Source organism: Saccopteryx leptura, chromosome 6 (genome assembly GCF_036850995.1).
Source record: "Saccopteryx leptura isolate mSacLep1 chromosome 6, mSacLep1_pri_phased_curated, whole genome shotgun sequence".
Lineage (NCBI taxonomy): Eukaryota > Metazoa > Chordata > Mammalia > Chiroptera > Emballonuridae > Saccopteryx > Saccopteryx leptura.
In genome coordinates, this window is record NC_089508.1 from 147,263,510 (window position 1) to 147,287,168 (window position 23,659).

The window sequence follows — 23,659 nt, forward strand, 5'->3', positions numbered from 1 at the left end:
GGGAGCTATGCCCTGTACCTCAAGTATGGGTCTTTTTCTTTTTTATATTTTGGTTTATGGTTTATTTTCCAGACTGCTGGCATAGGAGCTTCTGCTCATTTGGTTAACTTCAAAGGAACAGATACAGTAGCAGGAATTGCTTTAATTAAAAAATACTATGGAACAAAAGATCCTGTTCCAGGCTATTCTGTCCCAGCAGCAGAACACAGGTAAAGTTCTGTTTTCATTCTCTCGTTACCTGAATGTAATGTTTTCTGTAATTAGTAAGTTTGTTCTCTCTTAGTTTGTTAATTCAGTGGTGTTTTGCTGAACTGCAGAGCCATGTACTCCAGTAAATCTCCATGAATTTAATACAAATTCATTATGTATACTTTGTATAAAGATTAGGATCAGAGAAAGAGAACTTTTAACCATCCCAATAAACAATTTAAGAACTTTTTTTCCACTAGTGTATTGCCATATAGGTTTTTTCAAAGGACTTTTATAACTGTTCTATTGCCAAATGCAGATAGATTTTATGTGTTAAATTAAATCTAGAAAACCTGGTCACTATTTCTCCTTTCCTTGCTCTTCTGCACAACCTCACCTATCTTTTCTTTGCAAATTGTCATCTGGACCCAGTGCCCTTAGCTCAGGGGTCGGGAACCTTTTTGGCTGAGAGAGCCATGAATGCCACATATTTTAAAATGTAATTCCGTGAGAGCCATACAACGACCCGTGTACCTTAGGCAATATCCAATAAAAATTTGGTGTTTTCCTGGAGGACAGCTGTGATTGGCTCCAGCCACCCGCAACCATGAACATGAGTGGTAGGAAATGAATGGATTGTAATACATGAGAATGTTTTATATTTTTAACATTATTTTTTTATTAAAGATTTGTCTGTGAGCCAAATGCAGCCATCAAAAGAGCCACATCTGTCTCGCAAGCCATAGGTTCCCGACCCCTGCCTTAGCTGTAGGTGAGCCAGTAAGCCCTTTTGAGGAAAGGAAGAGTGTTCGGACTCTTCTTATGTTCCCTTATCTGATCACTATACCACCTCACGTTGACTAGAAGGCAGTTATAATCTAGGTCAGGGATCCCCAAACTACGGCCCGCGGGCCACATGCGGCCCCCTGAGGCCATTTATCCGGCCCCTGCTGCACTTCCGGAAGGGGCACCTCTTTCATTGGTGGTCAGTGAGAGGAGCATAGTTCCCATTGAAATACTGGTCAGTTGGTTGATTTAAATTTACTTGTTCTTTATTTTAAATATTGTATTTGTTCCCGTTTTGTTTTTTTACTTTAAAATAAGATCTGTGCAGTGTGCATAGGGATTTGTTCATAGTTTTTTTTATAGTCTGGCCCTCCAATGGTCTGTGGGACAGTGAACTGGCCCCCTGTGTAAAAAGTTTGGGGACCCCTGATCTAGGTAGCAGCTGCTCTGATTCTAGAGTTAACATATGCCAAACCTTTTCTCATTCTTACAACATTTATTTACTGTTTGGGGTGGTTCTTTACTAAGTGTTATTTATACTTAAATATTGTAGGGTTCCAAAACCAGTAGTGAGTTTAGAATAAAGCTGAGCTTTTTATTTACTTATTGATTTTATTTATTGATTTTAGAGAGAGACAGGATGGGGGGAGGGGGGCAGCAAGAAGCAGTGGCTTCTCATATGTGCCTTGACCCGGCAAGCCAGAGTTTTGAACCGGTGACCTCAGCATTCCATGTCAACGTCCCATCCACTGCACCACCACAGGTCAGACAAAGCTGAGCTTTTTTAAAAAAATGAATTATATTTATTAAGCACTTGTTTTATATGATTCAGAAGCTAAGCTTTTATTTAAGAAATCTACTGAGCCTGACCAGCTGGTGGCGCAGTGGATAGAGCGTCAGACTGGGATGTGGAGGACCCAGGTTCGAGACCCCGAGGTCACCAGCTTGAGCATGAGTTCATCTGGTTTGAACAAAGCTCACCAGCTTGGACCCAAGATCGCTGGCTTGAGCGAGGGGTTACTCTGTCTGCTGTAGCCCACGGTCAAGGCACATATGAGAAAGCAATCAATGAACAACTAAGGTGTCGCAACGAAAAATTAATGATTGATGCTTCTCATCTCTCTCCATTCCTGTCTGTCCCTATCTATCCCTCTCTCTGACTCTGTCTCTGTAAAAAAAAGAGAAAAAAAAAAGAAAAGAAATCTACTGAGTACTACAAGGGTTAGAAAGATAAAAAACTGAGCCTATCTTCATGGTGAAATAGTACACTGGCAACATTCTGCTCTGTTGATTAAGTACTTTTAAAGAGGTGCAATTATAGTACTCTAGTGGTACAAGGACAAGGGAAGGAAGGAAGGAATGCATTCCACTGGCAGGATCAAGAAAGATTTTATACAGATGGTATGTGAACTCTTGACTTTTTGAAGGAATGGTAAAATTTAATGGCAGCCACAGGGTCATTCATACTCTGTGGACCACAGTTAATGCATGCCACCATGTGTCAGGCAGAGCAAGAATGGAAGAGGAGACTGAATGTGCTTAGGGAGTCAGGTAAAACAGGGAAAATAGCGTAAGCTGGAAGTCAGGCGAGGGAAGGCCCACAGCTTCATGCCAGATTATTCTAATTCCACTTTCCAATGGGAGTGGGCATTCAAATTTTTGAGCTAAGAAGCAATGTCAGAGAAATAATTTCAGAAACGTTATTTTGACAGTAGGATATCTTCTGAATTAAAAGAGAAATGAGAAAGTGGAGGCTTTATAGGAAGCCATTGCAGAGTTTTGAGAGATGACAAGGTTCAAAACCAGGTGGCTAAGTGCCTGGAAAGAAGCAGATAAACGAGCAGTGGCTTGGGAGATGAAATTGCTAGCACTTGATTTGAATTGGGGCATAGGAGAGAGTAGATTCAACTAAAATTTATTAGGGTTGCTGTATCAATATGGTCTTACTCTGAATACTACATTTAAACCTAGTGAAACTGAGAAAATTGATCAACAGATAATGGTCTTAGGGTTACAGTATTTTTATTTTAGACTTAGATGTATATACATCTTTTGAAACTTAATGTAGTATCCTTGTATTCGACTCTTATTTCAAAGTAATAACATCATGAGTATGGTACTATAAATCTGAGAATAAATATAGTTTCTTTTGGGCTTCCATGTTAGATCGGTGAAAATCCATTTTAGTTCTAGAGTCATGTAATATTTAAGATGTTTGTAAGTGTTTGACTCCTCAGTATAGAAGAATATTTCGGATATCCTTAAATATTAGAAAAGTCTTATAAACAGCAGTTTAGTATAGTGACTCGAACTTTACAGCTGACATCCTGGGTGACCTTGGGCAAGTCACTTATCTCTCTGTTTTTCAGTTCTTCCAGCCAACGAAACAAATGGAGGAGCTAAAATTTTACATCTTTAACACCAGAAGGTCATTGAGAATAAATGAGCTAACATTTGAAATAACTTTAAAATGAGAACTCTCAATTGTACAGCACTGCCATTGTCATATTTTCTTAAGGAACATGAATCTGGATTTTAAAATATTCAGTTACATGTCTTTTCCCTTAAACTTGGAAAAGTTATCTGATTTGGTACTGGAAATTGGAATATTAGCATGAGTAGAATTCATTGAATAAATATTTATGATCTTTATTTACCAAATACCATACTAGGAGAGCAGATGTGACACTTGGATTATGTAGAGAGTGCTATAGGAAATGTATGTGGGATGAGGAAATGAGGGTGTTCATCTTCCTACCTGAGAGTTCATCTGGAGTACAGAAGCAAAACCTGGAAACCCTAACCACAAGGGTATTTTTTAAAAGCTTAATGTTTTTCACGCACAGAGGTATATACAGGAAGATGGGTCAGAGCCTTCAATCAGATTGAAGGGAGCAGAGAGAATGTAGCAGTTGGGGGAGACTGAAAAGAAGCCATATAGGTGTTGGGGAAAATTTTTCAAACACAGGAGGTGTCATTGTAAAGTCATGGGAAAGAAAACTTCAGGAAAGTTCAAATACCATAGAGAAAGCAAATAAGATAAAGGCTAAAAATGAGCAGTTACGCTTGCTGGACGTGATAACCACCTCACAGCGCTAGATGCAGAAGCAGTGAGCTCTCACTGCAGGAGTTCCTTCTTCAGTTACAAAGCTCTCCAGTATTGCTATTCTTTGGTCTTAATCGTCTGCCTTCTAAGGAGGACAGTAGTATTCTTGATCTTCCCTTAGCTGCAGATGCTTGCTGTGTCAGCCTCCATGGTTGTTTAGAAGAGTGTTCACTGTACTCTCTTTTCATTTCAGACAAGAGTAGTCTCTCTGGGTGGTCAAGTCTTTATATCCCTGAAGGGAGCATGCTCTGCTGTCCCCAGCATCCCATTGACAGCATGGGAAAATTGTTTTTTCAAGTCCTTGAGAAAAAAGGAAAAATAAAAGAAGTTACAAACATAAATTAGTATGACTCCTCAAGCAGCTTTGAGTAAACTTGTCACTGCATGGGGTTCTGTAGTAAATGGGTTGTCTGCTTTTCTTTACTTATGAACATGGGGTAGAGGCACAGGCTAGAAAATTAGAGAAGAAAGAAAAATTGCTTGTCATGAAGAAATGGCAATTTATAAATTTATTCTGTTTAAGAATTTTAAAAATTGTGTACAGGAGTGGGAAGAAGTAGGTATACAGTTGTGAATATACAAAACAGTTTATTTCTGTACTTATTTATTTATTGTGTTATTTATTATTATTAACCTACTTTTGTCCACCCCAGTATTAGTAAACCAACAACTGCTTAAGTTGTGTGTTATTAATCTGGTCAATAAGAAGAACCATTATTGAGGATGTTGTAAAAACCACTAAATATTCTTGCCTCAAAATGGTGGGAACTTGATAACATTATACGGAGTGAAATAAGTAAATCAGAAAAAAACAAGAACTATATGATTCCATACATTGGTGGAACATAAAAACGAGACTAAGAGACATGGACAAGAGTGTGGTGGTTACCAGGGGTGGGGGGAGGGAGGACATGGGAGGGAGGGAGGGAGAGAGTTAGGGGGAAGGGGAGGGGCACAGAGAACTAGATAGAGGGTGGCGAAGGACAATCTGACTTTGGGTGAGGGGTATGCAACATAATTTAATGACAGAATAACCTAGACATGTTTTCTTTGAATATATGTGCCCTGATTTATTAATGTCATCCCATTACCATTAATAAAAATTTATTTAAAAATAAATAAATAAATAAATAAATAAATAAATAAAAACCATATTGCTATACATAAACAATACAAAAAAAAAAAAATAAACCTCTCACACTTTTATTTTCCATCTAAATTATGTTTTGCTCAAACTGAATATTAAAATTCTTATTCCTTGGGGCATATATTAATCTATAAATGAAGTAAATGACTGTTACTGGCCATTTGAAGATAGAACAGGCAAAGAGCTAGTTGACTATATGTTTCTATGGTATAGTTTAAGTAATTGCCTTTAAGTGTAAGATTTTGAAAGGTAAAAAAGTATCAAATGTATGCTTACTATTATCCATACATGGTTTTGAAAATTCACAGGAGGGAGCCAGGTGCTTCCATTGCCCACCAGATAATGAGAGTCTTCGTCCTTCTTTCTCACTTCTCAGCATAACAAGTGGAATGCATTCAGTAATTGCTTTTTATCTTATTGAGTTTGATTGGGCGGGTTCAGAAATACCCCCCAAAAATTGAATATGACGTAAAATCTAAAGTAACTATTGGAGAGGAATAATACTACTTTCAGTCTTTAAAAAAAATTATTCAAGGGGTAGCTTGATCCAGTCATTCAACTAACATTCTGATGTGCATTCATTAAACTAAATCACTCACTTTCTCTGCATGTTGATGATACAGTATAGTAAACATGAGATATGATTCAGGAACAGGTAATATAGCCGCCTAAGTAAATCTGTATTCTTATTTTGTTTTCTAGTACCATAACAGCTTGGGGGAAAGACCATGAAAAAGATGCTTTTGAACATATAGTAACACAGTTTTCATCAGTGCCTGTATCAGTGGTCAGCGATAGCTATGATATTTATAATGCGTGTGAAAAAATATGGGGTGAAGATCTAAGACATTTAATAGTATCAAGAAGTACAGAGGCACCACTAATAATCAGACCTGATTCTGGAAATCCTCTTGACACTGTATTAAAGGTAAATTTTAATATGTAACTTGCTTATTAAAATGCCTATCAACCAGCTCCATCAACACTACTTTTAATTTTATTTATACACATACCATTTCAGAGCTCTGGACCAGACCCCCTTATTGTAGAGTTGCAGCCCAGAGAGAGTAATAGATTTGCCCAAGGTCACACATTAATAACAGAAAAGAGACCCGAGTTATGGGTTATTTATATGTTCTGTTAAATAGACAGTTAAGTACTATTGAATATTTTCTGCTTACTTTCAAAAGTAATTAATACTATTGCCATTTTAATGAATTCTGTGATCTGGTTACTGAGTTTATGGCTTGTTTCTTTTCCTTTATCACAGTCATTGCTATACCTTTGAAGTTCTTAGTGCAAAAAAAAAATATGTGCAAGGTGATGTGGGGGAAAAAATACTTTTCAAGTAATGGTTCTTTAAAGATACTTTGATCATCGGTGTAACAATGTTGGCTTGTCTTTAGTACTCAGTACTTGGTTTGCCTTCTGAAAAGCACTAAACAAGAGCAGGATATTGGATCCTTACTCCTAGAAAAATACTGCATTAATTAAGCTGTGTCGTTTAATCTGTAAAGATCTTGTGATAAATATTACATTCTCTCTTACAGATAAAGAAACAGACTTAAATAGGCTAAAAGTAACTGCTCAAGGTCAAACAACATGTAAAATAAGCCATTGTCACCTTCTCACTTGACTGCAGTTTCCCAGCTAATGATTAGAGGATAAATTACCCCTTAACAAAAGGGAATATGGAATCAAGGAAATCTTTTCCTGTCCTATTAAGTAGTAGGCCAACTTTAAAGTCTTATCTTAGCCAGCAGTATTAACGGATTTGATTTTAGCAAACTTGTTTCATGTTTTTCCTGTTACCTAACAAAAAATGTATAGACCTAGTTTTAAGAATAAATGGAGTCATCCATATGGAATTTTCTCATTGTCACTCTTAAATCACTTTATTTAGGAAAAGGGAGTGATTGTTGGGAGAAAAATTATCTGATTGATCTTTTGAATCTCTGACCAAACTTTTTGAGAAAGTTTAAGTCAATGTTTAGGTATTCTGGCTGTAACAAAACCTTTAGTAGTTAATGAGGGGTATGATTTACATATTACGCAGTTTGGCTTAAAAAATGGGTGTCATTTTAAACTGGGAGCTCATTCTAACTTTGCCTGCATATCACATTTCTCTGAACTTTGTAATTCCAATGGATTTATATTTGTCTTATCAAAACTAAACCAAACTGTTGGGCACAAGCAGAATAAATCCAAATCAAAGGTATAATATGAGTTTGTTCAATGATACTTTCTATACCTTTTTAAACTATTATTACATTTACTGTTTTAAGCTCCTAATGTTAAAGGGTTTTTCTTTTTTTCCTGACTATATAATTTCAAAGATATAAGGGGAAAATCTTGTGTATTGAGCCATTTATGGTATAAAATAACTTGATAGAAAATAGCATGTCTGTTTCTAACATTAAAAGAAGAAATTGAGACTTAATTTTAGAAGATTTGTATATAGTGTTGTAAAGTTCTTTAAGTAAATTAATTAAATTATATATTCTCAAGATTATCCAGTAAAGTTATTTTTTTAACTTTGGAAAGTTTTTACAATTTTTTTTTTCAGTTTTAGTTATTTTGTATTGGGTGTGTCTTTTTCTATACAGGTTTTGGATATTTTAGGTAAGAAGTTCCCTGTTACTGAGAACTCAAAGGGCTACAAGTTGTTACCACCTTATCTTCGAGTTATTCAAGGGGATGGAGTAGATATTAATACTTTACAAGAGGTATGTGTTTGTATGAAATGTTCTAATAAGGTAATCATAATTAAGCTCCTTTTTATTACTTTCATAAACAACACATTTAGCACAGTTGTGATTCTTTTCGCGTTTATAATGGTATATGTATTTTCTGTTAATTGCTTAAGATTTGTAAATAATACTAACTTAAAGTATAGAAGTACCAACCAGATCACATGTACATTGTCTTCACTAGCCACCCTGAATGGTAAGTCTAAGGAAATATCACTGTGAAACAAGAAAATGCCAGTCAAGAAACATTCCTTGTGTCTAAAACAAAAAGTCTTGACACTGCTCACATAGATTTCAATTTTAATAGAATGGAGTATCACATGCTGTCATTATGTGAAACTCAAATGGTATTAATATGTGCTTTTTCAGAATTATAAAATTGTTCTTCAAAATAAAGCCTGGACTATCATCGCTATTTTTGTTAGATTTAGCCAAATAGTGTTAAGTATTATATTAAAACTTTTGCCTCTTTTATTCTCAAGTAAGCTCCTGAAGAGATGTAATTTCATAAAGTATACTTCTTAAAAGTTAAGGATATTGCTGATTTCATAGTGTGGACTGTCTGCTTTATAAACCACTAACAATGATTACATATATCAGTCTCTGGAGGTGTCCACTTGTTTAACACAGCTTACCAAAAATTCTTCTATTTGAAGAGTTTGGTGTGGTTAGAGTAAGATCAGTACCCAAAATATAGTTTATTTTCCAAAGACTTATTTAAAAGTAAGAACTACTGCCTGAGCTGTGGTGGCGCAGTGGATAAAGCATTGACCTGGAATGCTGAGGTTGCAGGTTTGAAACCCCAGGCTTGCCCGGTCAAGGCACATACTGTACTAGAAGCAACAATGAGTCGATGCTGCCTACTCTCCCCTCACCACCCCCTGTTTCTTTCTCTCTCTCTCACCCCCCTCTCTAAAATCAATAAATCTTAAAAAAAAAAAAAAAAGAGGTAGAGCTCCTGATTATAACAAACAGTACTTCTGTGGTGGTGTGGATTTAGAGTTGCAAAACGAGATGCCTGGAATAGGTTTCTTGCAGTAACAGAAATGAAGCTTCTTCCACCAAATCTCCCAAAGTGCTTGCCTGAGAAAAGTGTAAACTCCCCCAGACTCCTCTAAGACATTTGGTGTTGGGACGTTAGGGGCTTTCATGTGGAAGCAAAAGAAGAATAAAAGAAAAGTGGAGTAAGGAGGAGGAGGAGGAGGACCTGGTTACTGGAGTCTCAGCTGGCACATGTAACTGCTGGGGTCTCCTTAGCTCAGCTGAATTAAAGGTTTCTTTTCCTGGCATCAGCTAAGAACTATTACCCATTCTACATTTAGACAGTTTAGCAGGTACCCTCCTTTCCCCCTTTCAGATGAAGACATGTGGGCAGGGTACTGTACCAATTTCCAAAAATTACCATTAGCTCCATGCTTTTCCCACTGATGTCTGCCCTGCCGTCTTCCAGAGGTGAGCTTTTTAAGTTGGCTTGTTCAGTCAGGTCATTGTGAAATACAGATGTCCTCATGTGTTAATTTACCAAAAGGGTGACCTACTTTCTTCATATTGGAGGTGGGTCAAAATAAGTTTTTAGATGCAGAAAGGAGAATTTATACAATGGTTTTGCTTTGTTTGTATATGTATATATTTTTTTAGGTGACTTAATTTTGACAGAATGAAAAATATATTTTATTTCAAACAACTGACTTTTTCATTGACTGTTAGCCTAACTTTTTGGGTTGCTATTCAGTCAGTCTTCCCTGAGCCATCCCCAGGAAGTTCACAGTGGGAGCCTGCTCTCCTTTGTGTGCACCAGAATCAGTCTGCTTCTTTACAGAAAGAGGCACAGACCTCTTTTGTGTTGGACAAAACACAGATTGTCTTTCTATTTGTATATGTTTCAGTTAGGATTCAGTCATCTCGATTATCATGGAAACATGTCCATTGGAGTGTCGCTAATAATGTTAAAATGATAACAAATTGTCAAAATTGGTGAGAAGATTTCTTTGCAATAAAGTAACATGTATTTTTAAACACTTTTCTTTCCGTTAGCTATCCTATTCTTTCCCTAGAACCCTTTTCTCTACCTTTCTAGGAAATTTCTCCTGACCCTCACAGCTTTGTCCAGAGACTAAATAGAAAATGTATGTAAATTTTAATTAGAGGAACACATTAATTTTTTTATTTAAATATAATGTATTGTGAAAACACATAGATCATAATGCATGAGTCAGATATATGGTTGTGATAACAAAAATCATAATTTAAATGCTATTAAATTGCATAACATGACTTACTTCAGTTAGATACCTTGGGCAAAAAAAAATAAGAAAATGAAAAGTAATGTCTGTTTAACAGTTACGTTTTGTCAAGTCAGACTTCCTTCTGATATGTGTAAATATTTTTAAGTAGTTTTTTCCCTAATTCTGTAATTTCCTGTACTTCTAACACAAGAGTTTATTTAAACTTTAAATTGTCTGTATTTTGTAACTTTTGGTGCAACTATAGGAAGAATATCTTAAACTGGGCCAGAAATACAGAACTATGACGTTACGTGATTACTGTTCTTTGTAATTTCCTCCTTCTTATACTTCTGAGGCATATTTAAAATCCTGTGACAGGTCTAAAACGGTTTCCTTTTTTTTTTTTTTCTTTTTGACTAAAACCACCTTATCCTCCATCTATATGTTTTCCTTTCTTTTCCTCCTCTTTTTTTTTTACTCTATGCATTTCTTCCATATTGAAATTCACTCTTTTGGAATGCTTTACATTTCATATTATTTTATAAGGTTTTTATTGTTGTTTTAGTTCACAATCATTTCAATGAATAATCTGAATTCAAGCCCTTTGGATACTTTTCATTTAGGTATAATAACATCACTTTAAAATAAATTGTGTGTTTTCATCTTGATTCTTCCATATAGTAGTAAATTTAGATGGTTTGGATTTAAGAAGAAAGTTGCCTTTATAAATGTGAGATTATTAAAAGATGAATATCATTGGACTTTATATATTTTTATTGTTCATTGTTGAAAATGATAGATGTCAGATCAAGATGCTTAATATTTGAGGGGAGTATGGTGAATTTATATTAATGATTTACATACAATTGTTAATGCTTATGGTTTTCTAATCACTTCTTAAAGTTCTGTTTCAATAAAATGGAATCAGACTTTCCAATACTTCCTTTAGTCTGTTCTCATGAAATTAAAGGAATGGTTACTAAATTTGATTTCACTTGTAATCTTCTATCATAAAAGTGATTGAATATGTTAAATAAGACAAATCCTAAGTGGATAATTCCTACTTAGAAAAAGAAATATAAATGACAATAATTAAGCTTAATAAACTAATGCAGCTTTTTAATTTGAATTTATTGGGGTATAGGTTTTAACTGTACAACTCAAAAAACATCGCCTGCATACTATATATAACTTTTAAATTTTAACCCCTTGAAAAACTATTTTTGCTGCCTGAACTATATGTTCACACAGGTCTCTTTAGCTGACTTGTAGGTGATCATTCTGCCAAAAATGATCCAATGACAAATGTTAATGCCCAGTCTATTCATAATTTTGTTTATGGTACTGGAGTTCTAGCGAGAATAAAATCACTCTGCCATTGGCTGAACTGATATGTAGGAGAGAGTATTTTTTATTGTTTTGCCACCAATATCTGTTAATTTTTTTTAAATGCCCCATTAAATATGATATGCATTATGACATGTGATACAGGCATTGTTATGTATGGGGAGTGATTAGAGTCATTCCCAGAGTGTAGTCCTTTGGGGCAAACATCTAGGTGCCATTGCTTGTGCTCCAGGCCTCTGTGCAGCAACTGTAGGAAGCAGATAAGAGAAGTTACCCAAGTAGCCTTAGATATTTATAGCCAATTATTTTCACTCTTTCTCTTTTCCTTTATTTCTCCAACCCTAACCACAATTGCAATGCTGATAACAATGTAAATTCAGAGACTATGAATGAAATTTCTTTCCTCCACACTTAAGCCTCATGTCACCTTTTTTTGTGGGATTTACCTTTGTATAGGCCTTATTTTTATCTCATCAATTACTATGTTATATGACAACTCTAGAATGGTTTATTCATCAGTATGGCCCATGGAAAATTACCTCCTTTTTCTTCCAGATTACTTAGGTTTTTTGTTTGTTTGTTTTTAACCTTCTAGATTGTAGAAGGCATGAAACAAAAAAAATGGAGTATTGAAAATATTTCCTTTGGCTCTGGTGGAGCTTTGCTACAGAAATTAACAAGAGATCTCCTGAATTGTTCCTTCAAGTGTAGTTATGTTGTAACCAATGGCCTTGGGGTAAGTCCTTTAACTTACTCCTGTTTTAGTACCTTCTTTATGTATCTACCGTATTTTTCGCTCCATAAGACGCACTTGATCATAAGACACACCTGGGGTTTTAAGGAGGACAATAATAAAAATAATATTCTGAACCAAACAGTGTGTTAAAATATTTAATAAAATACCATATTTTTCGCTCCATAAGACACACAGGCATTTTCCCCTCCACTTTTGGGGGGGGGAAAGTGCATCTTATGGAGTGAAAAATACAATAGGTAGAATGCAGTTATTGAATGCAAGAATCGAAGGATAATATGGTCCTGAATCACTAATACATTGTCAGGTATCACTGACCTTGACTCAAAAAAAAAGGAAAGAAAAGAAACATGAGGTAATTAACTTGGTTTAGGAGACTAGGAAAAATAAGATGAGAGATTAGGAGACAATGCAGGTCAGTCCTTTTCCACTGCTTTGGTATATAACTTTGGATCAAAAAGTTGACCATAGTTAGGAAGGTGGAGTATGGGATTGGAATTGTGATACCAGAATCCTGTTCTAGTACCCTTAGAATAGGGGAACCCAAGCTGCTAGGCAGCTGAGCAGCAATCCCCCATCTCTTCATACGCTCTTGAGAGTCTGTGGTTTGGTCCCCTGCTTTATCCACCTCATCTTTTCTTTGGAGAGCTCTGGGGTTGACCCATTGGCTTCTCCTTTCAAAGCTATCACTAGTCACTTACTGTTTTGCCTCTTACCTTCTGATCCTGAAACAAACATTCAGCTCTTAGGTTCTGTAGGTCTTTTTTGCTTCTGATAGTAACAACGTGATCAAGTAAAAAGTAAGAAAATGGGAAGGTTTTGAAAGGAAAGTCTTTACCTTAGTAAAATCCTACTTTTGCAGCCACAGATTATATCATTCAATTGACATAGATTTGTTTTTCAGTATCATGCCTGTGCTATACTTAGATCAGTTTAAAGACAATTTATAATATAAAAGGGATAACCTTAAGGATCACATGTTAACCTCAAATACTTCCTACAGAAGGAGTATTTAGTATTCTTCGGTGGTAAGAAAGGATAGCCATGATTTAGATTTTGTTTTTTCCTAACAAAGGACTAACTCTGTCCTCTAAAACAGGCCAGAGTTATGTTTCTAAAAGCCCAGTGTGGAATGGTTTCATTATACCTATAAACTGCCTTAAAATTTATATATAAATTATATGTATAGTTTTTTTTGTTGTTTTTTAATAGGAGTTGAATGGCCATTTCTGACAATTAGTCTTTTTCTCTTTCTAAATTTGGATTCCAGATTAATGTCTTCAAGGACCCGGTTGCTGATCCCAACAAAAGGTCCAAAAAGGGCCGATTATCTTTACATAGGACACCAGCAGGGAACTTTGTCACAGTTGAGGAAGGAAAAGGAGATCTTGAAGAATATGGTCATGTATGTATCTATGCTGATTGGGTTTGTTTTGCCCCCCCCCCTTTTTTTTTAACCGTAGTTGCTTGGCTCTCCAAATTAAGAATGGAGGCTTTTATGTTGTATTTTAATTTTAAATTATTTTCAGAATGATTGTTTCTGAAGATGAATACTTAAAGGATGCTGTTCTTATACTTCTCATAGTTATTTATATTATAGTAAATTTGGTAATTTTAATAGATAAAACAAAGGCTTTCCAAATTCTAAAATGCTGTTTAAGATAGTTCTGTTCATAAAGCAATAGAAATTAATTTAGATGGTTTTCTTTAGTCTCGTTTGATTCTCACAGCAACTCTATGGGCTAAAAGGCAAATTATGTTATGTTAATCATGTAAGGTATAAAATGGTTACTGCCATGTTGTAACCAATGGCCTTGGGGTAAGTCCTTTAACTTATTCCTGTTTTAGTGCCTTCTTTATGTATCTACCGTATTTTTTGCTCCATAAGACGCACTTGATCATAAGACACACCTAGGGTTTTAAGGAGGACAATAAGAAAAAAAATATTCTGAACCAAACGGTGTGTTAAAATATTTAATAAAATACCATATTTTTCACTCCATAAGACACACAGGCATTTTCCCATTGTGACTTGATTCAGATCACATAACAAACAAATGATGAAACCTGGATGTATGGCCAACAGCCGTGGCTGTCAAGGCCATGCACATGCAGTTTCCCATTGGATTCTGGCAGATGGCAAAGAAACAGTGGAGCCAAAAATGGTGGGCCATTCCTTTATTCTAGCCTCGCACTGGCTGGCGAATAAACACACACAGGGCTCCAAAACCCTGACACATTCTCAGGTTCCACAACCAGGAGAATTTTCTCCAGTTTTTCCTAGAATCAAAGGCCCCCACCAGTCTCAGTCACCTCTGGTTCCCCATCTGCACACCTTCTCCCTTCTCCTCTCTGCACAAACTGGCTTCTCCTTCAGCACCCTGCCCTCTTGGCTTCCTTTCTTCCTCCTCCTCCTTTCTTTTTAAAACTTTTTGGCACAAAAACCCCTCCTCCAGCAGATATTAACATAACAATGGCCCTTCCCAAGCAGGAAGGTAATTAGCAATTTCACAGACCAGTGCCATTTTTAACAATAAAAGTGAGCAAACTCAAAAAACACAAATTTTGTGCCTGACCTGTGGTGGCGCAGTGGATAAAGCGTCGACCTGGAAATGCTGAGGTTGCCGGTCCAAAACCCTGGGTTTGCCTCGTCAAGGCACATATGGGAGTTGATGCTTCCTGCTCCTCCCCCTTCTCTCTCTTCTCTCTCTCTCCCTCTCTCTCTCCTTTCTAAAATGAATAAATTTAAAAAAAAATTATAAAAACCCACAAATTTTACAAACTCATTTGCCCAACACTGGACTTAACCAAGTCTTTTGATTCAAGTCAGCTAAATTGGAAAAATTCATAGTATGCTAGAGTAGTTCATATGATCTTATGCAGTGTTTTTCAACCACCAGTCCACCAGGAATTTTGTGCTGATCCACAAAAGAGTCAACCACCCTGATATTGTATGAAGATTACAGGCCCAATGATCTTAATTCAAGATCATTGGGCCTGTAATCTTCATTAGTTCATAAGTGAACTGAATTGAATTAGTTCACTTATGCTCAGGGTGATTTCTGCCTTAGCGGTCCCTGAAATAATTCTATTTTCACTGGTCCCCAAGTGTAAAAAGGTTGGAAACCACTGATCTTAGTGGTCATTAACATCAAAAATACATTTACAATTATGAAATCAAAAGTTATAAAATTTTTATTTTTTAAGTCACTGGATCAGCGGTTCTCAACCTGTGTGTGGGTCGCAACCCCGGCGGGGGTTGAACGACCAAAACACAGGGGTCGCCTAAAGCCATCGGAAAATACATATTTTATTTTAAAATGTATTGTATAATAAATATGTATTTTCCGATGGCTTTAGGCGACCCCTGTGTTTTGGTCGTACCACCCCCGCAGGGTCGCGACCCACAGGTTGAGAACCACTGCACTGGATTGAACAAAACTCATTTTTAGAGAGAAACTACTTATGAATATTTATATTCTCTGAGAAGTTGATACTAAACATAAATACTCATTTATTACCTTAGATTTGTTATACCATATCAGATATTCTGCTTGTTACTTTTATTATGTTCTTTTTTAAGATTTTAAACCGGAATTCATGAAATAACATTTTTTTGTTACCTTTAATGAAAAATTTCTAAACAAACTTTTCAAATTAGATTCCTGTATATAACCTGTTAATGCAGTTTCTTTGAGTAGCCTTCACGTAACTCTTATAGCTACCAGGACTTTGCTGAATTACTTTAGACATAGTCATAAATACTAGTTTTAAAAAGGTATTTATTTTAAGAGTATGTGAATGATATTCTAGACTATTTAAGGCATTGGTTAATTTATAATAAAGTATTTTGATTTAAGACTAGGATCCACCATTCCTTGATTATATTTAACTTTATGAAAGAAAATGCTACCTCTAGAGCATGTGATTTTAAACAACACAATGATAGAAATATTAGATATCTAGTCACAATCTTTAGACTAGATGAAAAATTTAGACATGGTAGGTTACTTACGGATTTTTTCAAAGAGAAATTAGAGGCAGGTAATTTCTTAGACCCAAAAGGGAATTTAGTTCTAATTTCTTAATTTACCTTTGCTACCCATATAGGAATCAGGTGGATTATGTGTATCAGTGACCTTGGGTATACACAAAGTTCTTTAAAGTCACTGTGCATTAGGTAATAAATCAATAATTATTTTTATTTGTTTGGATTTGGGTTTTGTTTGGGGGTTTTTGTTTGTTTTGCTTATTTTAAGGCAAAAACTCGGTCACCAGCAAATTTATGAAATTCCAGGTATTGCATTTAACTAGTGTTGAGTCTGCTGGCTGGGAATAGGGAAGGCCGGCAGGTTTTCTTCATCTCACTGTCAGGTGACTATTAGCGACTGCCATAGTCTGGACAGTGTGTCTTCCACCTGACAAACAGAAAGGCGGTTTATCCTGTAAGGAAAACCATTTTAAGAATGTAAAAATAGATCGTTTCAGTTCATGAAAGTTAAATATTTCTACGTAGCCATTTTAGATAGTGCCTTGTTCACTGCCTGCTCCACCAGCAGCATTCTTTTTATATAAAAACCATTTCATTTCATCATCTCTGTATTTGACAAGTCAGTCTAATTCATCAAGGATTGTTTATGTATTTTGCTTCATAGTCTAATCATTAAATGTGTGTTATATATTTGCAGGATCTTCTCCATACTGTCTTCAAGAACGGGAAAGTGACAAAAAGCTATTCATTTGACGAAGTAAGAAAAAATGCAAAGCTGGATATTGAACTGGAAGCAGCGCCTCACTAAGCTTTGTTCTGTGATTGGGTGTGCTTGCCTGTGTGTGTGCGTGCACATGTGTATACACTGTGTGGGAGTGTGTGATTCATAATGTTTGTGTACAGATGTGTGGGTTTCTTTGTTTTATGATACATACAGCCAAATTATTTGTTGGTTTATGGACATACTACCCTTTCATTTTTCCTTTTTTCCAGAGTTTAGGTGATCTCAAATTAAGAAACACACTTGACCATGTAAAAAATTAATTGCTAAAGAAAGCTTTTTAGGGCCCTTTGCCAATAGGTAGTAATTTAATCTGGTATTGATCTTTCTCAACAGAACTGAAAAACTTTTATATATAATTAAAGATCACAAAACAGATTTACATAAAATTATCATGATTGCTTTATGTTTATATTTAACTTGTATTTTTGTACAAACAAGATTGTGTACAATATATTTAAAGTTTCAGTGACTTAACAGTCTTTCCAACTTTTCATGATTTTTATGAGCACAGACTTTCAAGAAGATACTTGAAAATAAATTACATTGCCTTTTGTCCATTAATCAGCAAATAAAACACGGCCTTAACAAAGCTGTTTGTGTTGTACAATTTGAAAATATGTCGGGATACATCCTATAGAATCACTAACGTCACTGCCCCTTGTAGAATATGATGTAATCATTCTACATTAAAGAAAGGAACGGTTCTTACTGGAATGTCTCAACACAGTGCAGTGATTATATACGTTGATCATTGTATTGTACCTGTGAAATGCCAAATTTGAAAGGCCTGTACTGCAGTTTTATATGTCAGATGTTGCCTGTGGCTATAATATGCACCTCGAGATTTTAAGGAAATAATGCTTTTAGAAAGAATTTCTGCTTCCACTATAGAATGTATACACAAATGTAAAATACTGACAAAAGTGGAAGGAGTGTATTTTAAAGTAATTACACTTCTGAATTTATTTTTCCTATTCTATAGTTGATATGACTTAATACTGGAATGGGTAGTGAGTGTACTTATTTTAAATTTTTTGATTCTGTTATATTTTCTATTAAGTTTTTAACAAATTAAATTGAATATTAAATTGAATGGACATCATTTATTAATTTTAAACTGAATCTCTTAATAAATAATATTACAGCAGGTTCTTAAATGAAGATGAATTATCCCCCATGAAAAGCATGACATGAGTTTAAATAGAAGAATATTAACCAAAAGTAGAAAGTTGGCTAAATTCAAAGTAGCCAACATCAAAATGTTCTAGAGTGATTAGATTAACTGCCAAATTCTGATTCAGTCATCACATCTAACAGGAGACTTTGTTTTTTAGGTTTTATAGATTATTCTTTTATATTTATGTCTGTTCCTCTAAGACAGAGCTTAGACAACTATGGCCCACAGGCCAAATTTGCACTGCTTTGCCTTTTTTTTTTTCTTTTAATAACATCTCATCACTAGCCTTTTTTCTCATACAGCAACAGAAACTGAGTGGTTGCAACACTGACCACATGGCCTAGAACACCTGGAATGTTTATTATCTACCCTTTAGGAGCATGGCTTGAATTTTAAGAGAAATGTTGATTTTTAGGGAAGGGAAGAAGCTAAGCTGATAAAAGTGTTCGTCTCTCTTTTGTCCTTTCTTTTCTCATTTAAGAATTTGATCTGGGAAGACTGTTTTAGAAAAGCTTTAAAAACATGACAATGTGAAACTTTAAAAATTGAAAAGCCATAAATTACCTTTTCTGAACAGTTACATGAGAAAGTATTTTATCAGAATAATCTAATGGGTGGTGAATTACCTTTATTAAATGTCTTTTATAAGCACCATTAAAAAGAATACATATAAGTTTTTGCAGATGATTCTAAAACTTGTTTAAAGAGAATAATAAGCATTATTTACTTTTAGTAAAAGTTTTCATGTAATTTCTGGTAGGAAATAATTTTAAGCTAGTACTTTTAAATATGTCTAAGTAAAGATGTATACTATTAAAAAGAATACATCTTTTCACAAAGTGTGCTAAGGGATTTAGAATTAAAAGAAGCTATTACCACTAGTCACAGTGATACCACCCGTGAGTTTAATTTTGTTTAAACACTGGAATTATACTGCAGATAGTATTCTTTGTGTACTGTGAATTTCAACAGTTTCAGAGTATCTAGAGAAGTTTTATTTTAAAACTTTTAGTGAATGCTAAAATCTGTACATTTAGACTGGCCATAGGTTGCTGGGTGGAATGATTAATTCTATTAGCTCTTAGCCACTTGGAACTGATTAATCCTGAATTTCCATCACTAAGCATTTAGTATTAAGCCATCACCATCTGAGTAGCAGTGGTTAACCTAGATATCAACTAGAACTCTGCTGTATCACACTTAGATCAGCCTAACTATTCCAGACTAAAGCAAACAGCATGTGTGGGTTTCCTTAAATCATTAGATTCACAGTTGATGTCAGGTAATCCCTCTCGATTCATGAAGTATATGTATTTTAAATGGGAGATAGGAGTTTACGTTAAGATTCTTTGTTTGTACTCTATGCTTAAAATAGTTTTAGTGATTATCCCTTATTTCCTTTCTTGAAATAAAGTGTTGTGAAAAATATTTTATAATTTGGAAAATTAGAAAAAGAAAAATGGCAAGGTATTATTCTGTTTGCCATAATTTAGAATCCAACACTTAAACAAGTATTTTATAGTTTTACATTTCTTTTTAACCCATTCAGTGGAGAATGTCAGTTTTTCTCCAAAGATGTATGTTAAATTAATTCTAATATGTATTAACATCAAAGATTAACATTTAATAAACATGGAAATAAAGTTTAGCTATATTAGTGAAATGGTAAATTTGTGTGCTTCCCAATAATGGCATATTTCCAGACTTGCCTTTTTAGGTATTCCTTCAGTTCAAAGAATTAGAGAATGAGAGGGAGAGGCATCGAAGGTGACTCCTGTTTTCTTTATGCTGCTATGTGGATGGCTTTTCTTCTTCCTGCGAGAGAACAGCTTTGGGGAGAAAGCACAATTTCTAATTAGATTGAGATGCCTTTGAGACATTTAAATGTGGATTAGGTAGCTGGAGAGACATTTGGGGACAGAGGGTCTCAAGATGTGAATTTGATTATAGCTTGCAACTGGAGACGGAAGAGGATATTTTTCCAAGGAGAGTATAGAGCATGGCGTGGCAAGCCACAGGCCAGATCTAGCCCAGCATCTATTTTTGTAAATAAAGTTTTATTAAAACACAGCTGTGCCCATAGTTTAATTACTGTCTACGACTGCTTTTATGCTACAGTGGAAGAGTTGAATAGTTGTGACAGAGGCATTATGGCTTGCAAAGCCTAAAAAAATTTACTGTATGGTTCTCTAAAGAAAAAAAAAAAAATGCCAATTTCTGCTTTAGATTAAAGAAAAGAGGACCTAGGGCAAAACCAGAGGATCACTAAAGTTAGATGGCCAAAGCTGAGCAGGCAGATTGGCAAGCGGTAGCTCAAGAGGTGGAAGGAAAGTGGGAGGAATAAAGACTTGAAAGCCAAAGGAAGAGTGTTTCTGCTCAAGTGGTGAATGCTGTGAAGAAATCAAGTAGAGTGAGGAGTTAAAAGCATCTATTGGATTTAATCTGGAAACAATTGGCTCAGATTTCCTGGTACAGAGGAGGCAGATGTCAGAAAGAAGCTACCTTTCACAACTGAGTTTTTGATGTGAGGAGAGAATGAAGCAACTGTGTCTGCCTTTCCATTTTTAGTTATTGCTTTGTTTCTGAAAAGGACCCAGGAAAGAGGAAGAAGCTGAAGATAAAAGAGGTCAGTGGTGGTACTGGGTTCCAGAGAAGGTGGAGGGGGGTGGGGGCCAAAGTACTGGTGGAGGGATTGGCCCTTAAGTGGAAGGGGGTGCTTTTATTCTAGAAGAAAGGAAGAGAGGATTGGTATATAGACAGGTTTTCTCTGAAGTCAGAGACCAGAGGGGACTGGAGTTTTTTCAGTTGAGGTTCTAAAACCATTCTTGGGGAGAATAAAGGAACTAGAGGTATAGCAGGACTACAGAATAGTGTGGACGGCCCAAGTCCTTGGATTGAGAATTTATAGTGAAAATTTGCATATTATGATTGTTTCCCTTCCCTTCCTAGTAGCTCTGTGATGCTTGGGTACAGACACAAAATGGAAGTACGTAGGGTTTTACTAGATAAGTTTGGAAGAAAAAGACAATAATTGAATAGTTATTGAAATAATTGAGTTGTGGAAGTAACAATTCTACAATACCTAAATTGTATAGGTGAAGATGTGAAGGCAGCATGAAGCATTGGGAAGCTGGAGACCAGTGGACAGTCTGATGACAGCTCTGACCTGTTGGGAGCTGAACAAGCAGGTTTAGGACATGAAACACTAGACTGAGACCCCACGTGGATGCATAGATTTAGGGATATGAGAGGAGCAAGTCCAAGGTGTGATCTTGCAGTGGCTAAATGAAGTAAAGGTCATTGAAGACAAGATCACGAGACCTGAAAAGAGCAGAGGGTTGTACAGGTAGACGATAAAACGTCCAGGAAGATTGCAGAAGTAGTGGAGAGGAAAACAGTTGGGTGCTAAAGCAGTGAATGGTGAAAGGGATCTGGAACCAGCAACAAGTGGGGCCACGGACCTCAAAGGCATCAGGCAGTGAGGACTGACCCAGGTAGCCTGCAAAAGGAGCTCGCCCTTTGGAGCGGCCAAGCGTCAGGACAGGTAGAAGCTGATGGAAAGTGCTCGTGTGCAGTCGCCAGGGGTTCGGTGCCCTTTACCACGCACTCAAGCAGTATTGGATGACTAAATAGATGAAGGGAAGGAGTAATCTAGCTAGATCAAAAATGTCTTGGTTTCATTAGCTAGCTAAAAACACCCCTTTTAATGATACTGGCCTAAATGTTAAAGCCTTGAAATACTTTTAAATTTGGGGGTCGTTTTGAATGTTTTAAGATTTACATTTTAGCCCCGGAGGGGCAGAGCATCGCCCCCTGGTGGGCGTGCCGGGTGGATCCCGGTCAGGCGCATGCGGGAGTCTGTCTGTCTCTCCCCGTTTCTAGCTTCAGAAAAATACAAAAAAAAAGTTTAAAAAAAAAGATTTACATTTTATTTTTTAAAGACACCAGCCAAAGCATTCTTCAGCCAATGAAAATCAGTCACCACTCCCATGTATTCATATTCTTCATAATTATTTTATTTTTTTTCAAAAGTTCCTCCATTTGTTCTCCAGAGACAACTCATTTTTATTTGGTTCAAAGTTCTTTATTCCATTAAAACTTATTAAAATAGTTATTATTCCAGCAAAGAGAAATGTTCTTAGGAATTTAGAATCATTCAAGTTACCAAGTTCACCAAAATGTTTGTAACTAACGTGAAAATCAGGAGTTTGCAGTCACGTGGGCTGACTGAGCACTCACCTCACAGGTATGCAGTGACTTAGTTGGTATATCATAGGAGACCTGAGGCTTTTCCTGCTTCCTAGAACTCTTGTTGCTCCCCTGGTGAGTAGTGTAGCTTGCCAATCAACTTATCTACCTGTTTATAACATAATCTGCAGAAAAATACAACATTGGTTTATATTAATTTATGTTCAGCCCAGAGAAAAGACTCATTTTTTGGTTAGAAACAATTCAATTTAAAAGTTATCTTGACCCACTGTTATTAAATTTTTAATTTTGAAATTGGCTACTGAGCTATATAACCTCTTTGAATCTAAGGGGAGGGAGGACATTTGAACAGTTTTTATTTAGATGAATTAGCTCCTGTGCATAAATGCTCTCCTGATGAAGTGGCCAAAAGTTGAATTCTGATTAGGTCTTCCTGAGTAGGCTGAAGACTTCTACAAGAATTCTGAGTCTGAGAAAAACCAATTCTCAACCTTCAACCTTTCCCTTTCCATTCCTCCTTCCTCAGCCAATAAACAAACATGTTACTGTTTCTCCTGTCCTTTAAAAAAAAAAAAGTGTCTCCTTTAATAACACCAGCTCTCCGACTCCCTTCTTGCATTCATGTTCAGACTTCTTGAACTGAGTACATTTCCTCTGTTTATGGCCTCACTTCCTGTTTTGGTTCTCATCCCTCATTAAACAAAACAATGACTTATTGCCAAATGAATATGCTGAGTTGTTCTCCCAGGAGGAATTCTCCTGTATCTTCCTCCTGGAAACTGCTTTGTTTGCTATGTTGTAACATTGTGAATCCCTACTCTAGGATTCTTCACACACTTACCTTTTAAATGTTGGCATGTTCCATTTATCCTTGTATTTACCTTGGCTGATCTCAGCTCTCACTTATCTACTATAGCCTTCATGCATTCATATCTCTAGCCCAGAAATCTGAATTTCCCTACCTGTCTATGATGCATTTCTATCCAGAAATCTACACAAATGCAAGAAGTCCAAATGTCAGTCATTATTTCTCCTGTTTGCCTGCCTCATTTGGGTGGTGTTCAACCAACCACTGAAGTGAGACTTCCCTCTTCCCCACACATGTGATCAACCTCACAGTCCCATTGACTTACCTAATTACTGAATACTGTGTAATCTATCTTCTCTCCAATTCCCATTTCAGGCTCACAAATC

The 23,659-nt window shown here is 35.9% G+C and overlaps 1 protein-coding gene across 2 annotated transcripts in view; it reads left to right on the forward strand.

The window, feature by feature from the left end:
- NAMPT (nicotinamide phosphoribosyltransferase) overlaps window positions 1-19,910 on the forward strand; it is a 46,845-nt gene extending 26,935 nt beyond the window's left edge. For both annotated transcript variants that reach the window (XM_066388254.1, XM_066388253.1), the window contains exons 6-11: window positions 73-209; window positions 5,931-6,156; window positions 7,835-7,954; window positions 12,146-12,286; window positions 13,575-13,709; window positions 16,993-19,910. In XM_066388254.1, the coding sequence (XP_066244351.1) occupies window positions 73-209; window positions 5,931-6,156; window positions 7,835-7,954; window positions 12,146-12,286; window positions 13,575-13,709; window positions 16,993-17,103 (870 nt within the window). In that variant the 3' untranslated portion in view covers window positions 17,104-19,910. The remainder of the gene's footprint in view (window positions 1-72; window positions 210-5,930; window positions 6,157-7,834; window positions 7,955-12,145; window positions 12,287-13,574; window positions 13,710-16,992) is intronic.
- The last annotated feature ends 3,749 nt before the right edge of the window (window positions 19,911-23,659 follow it).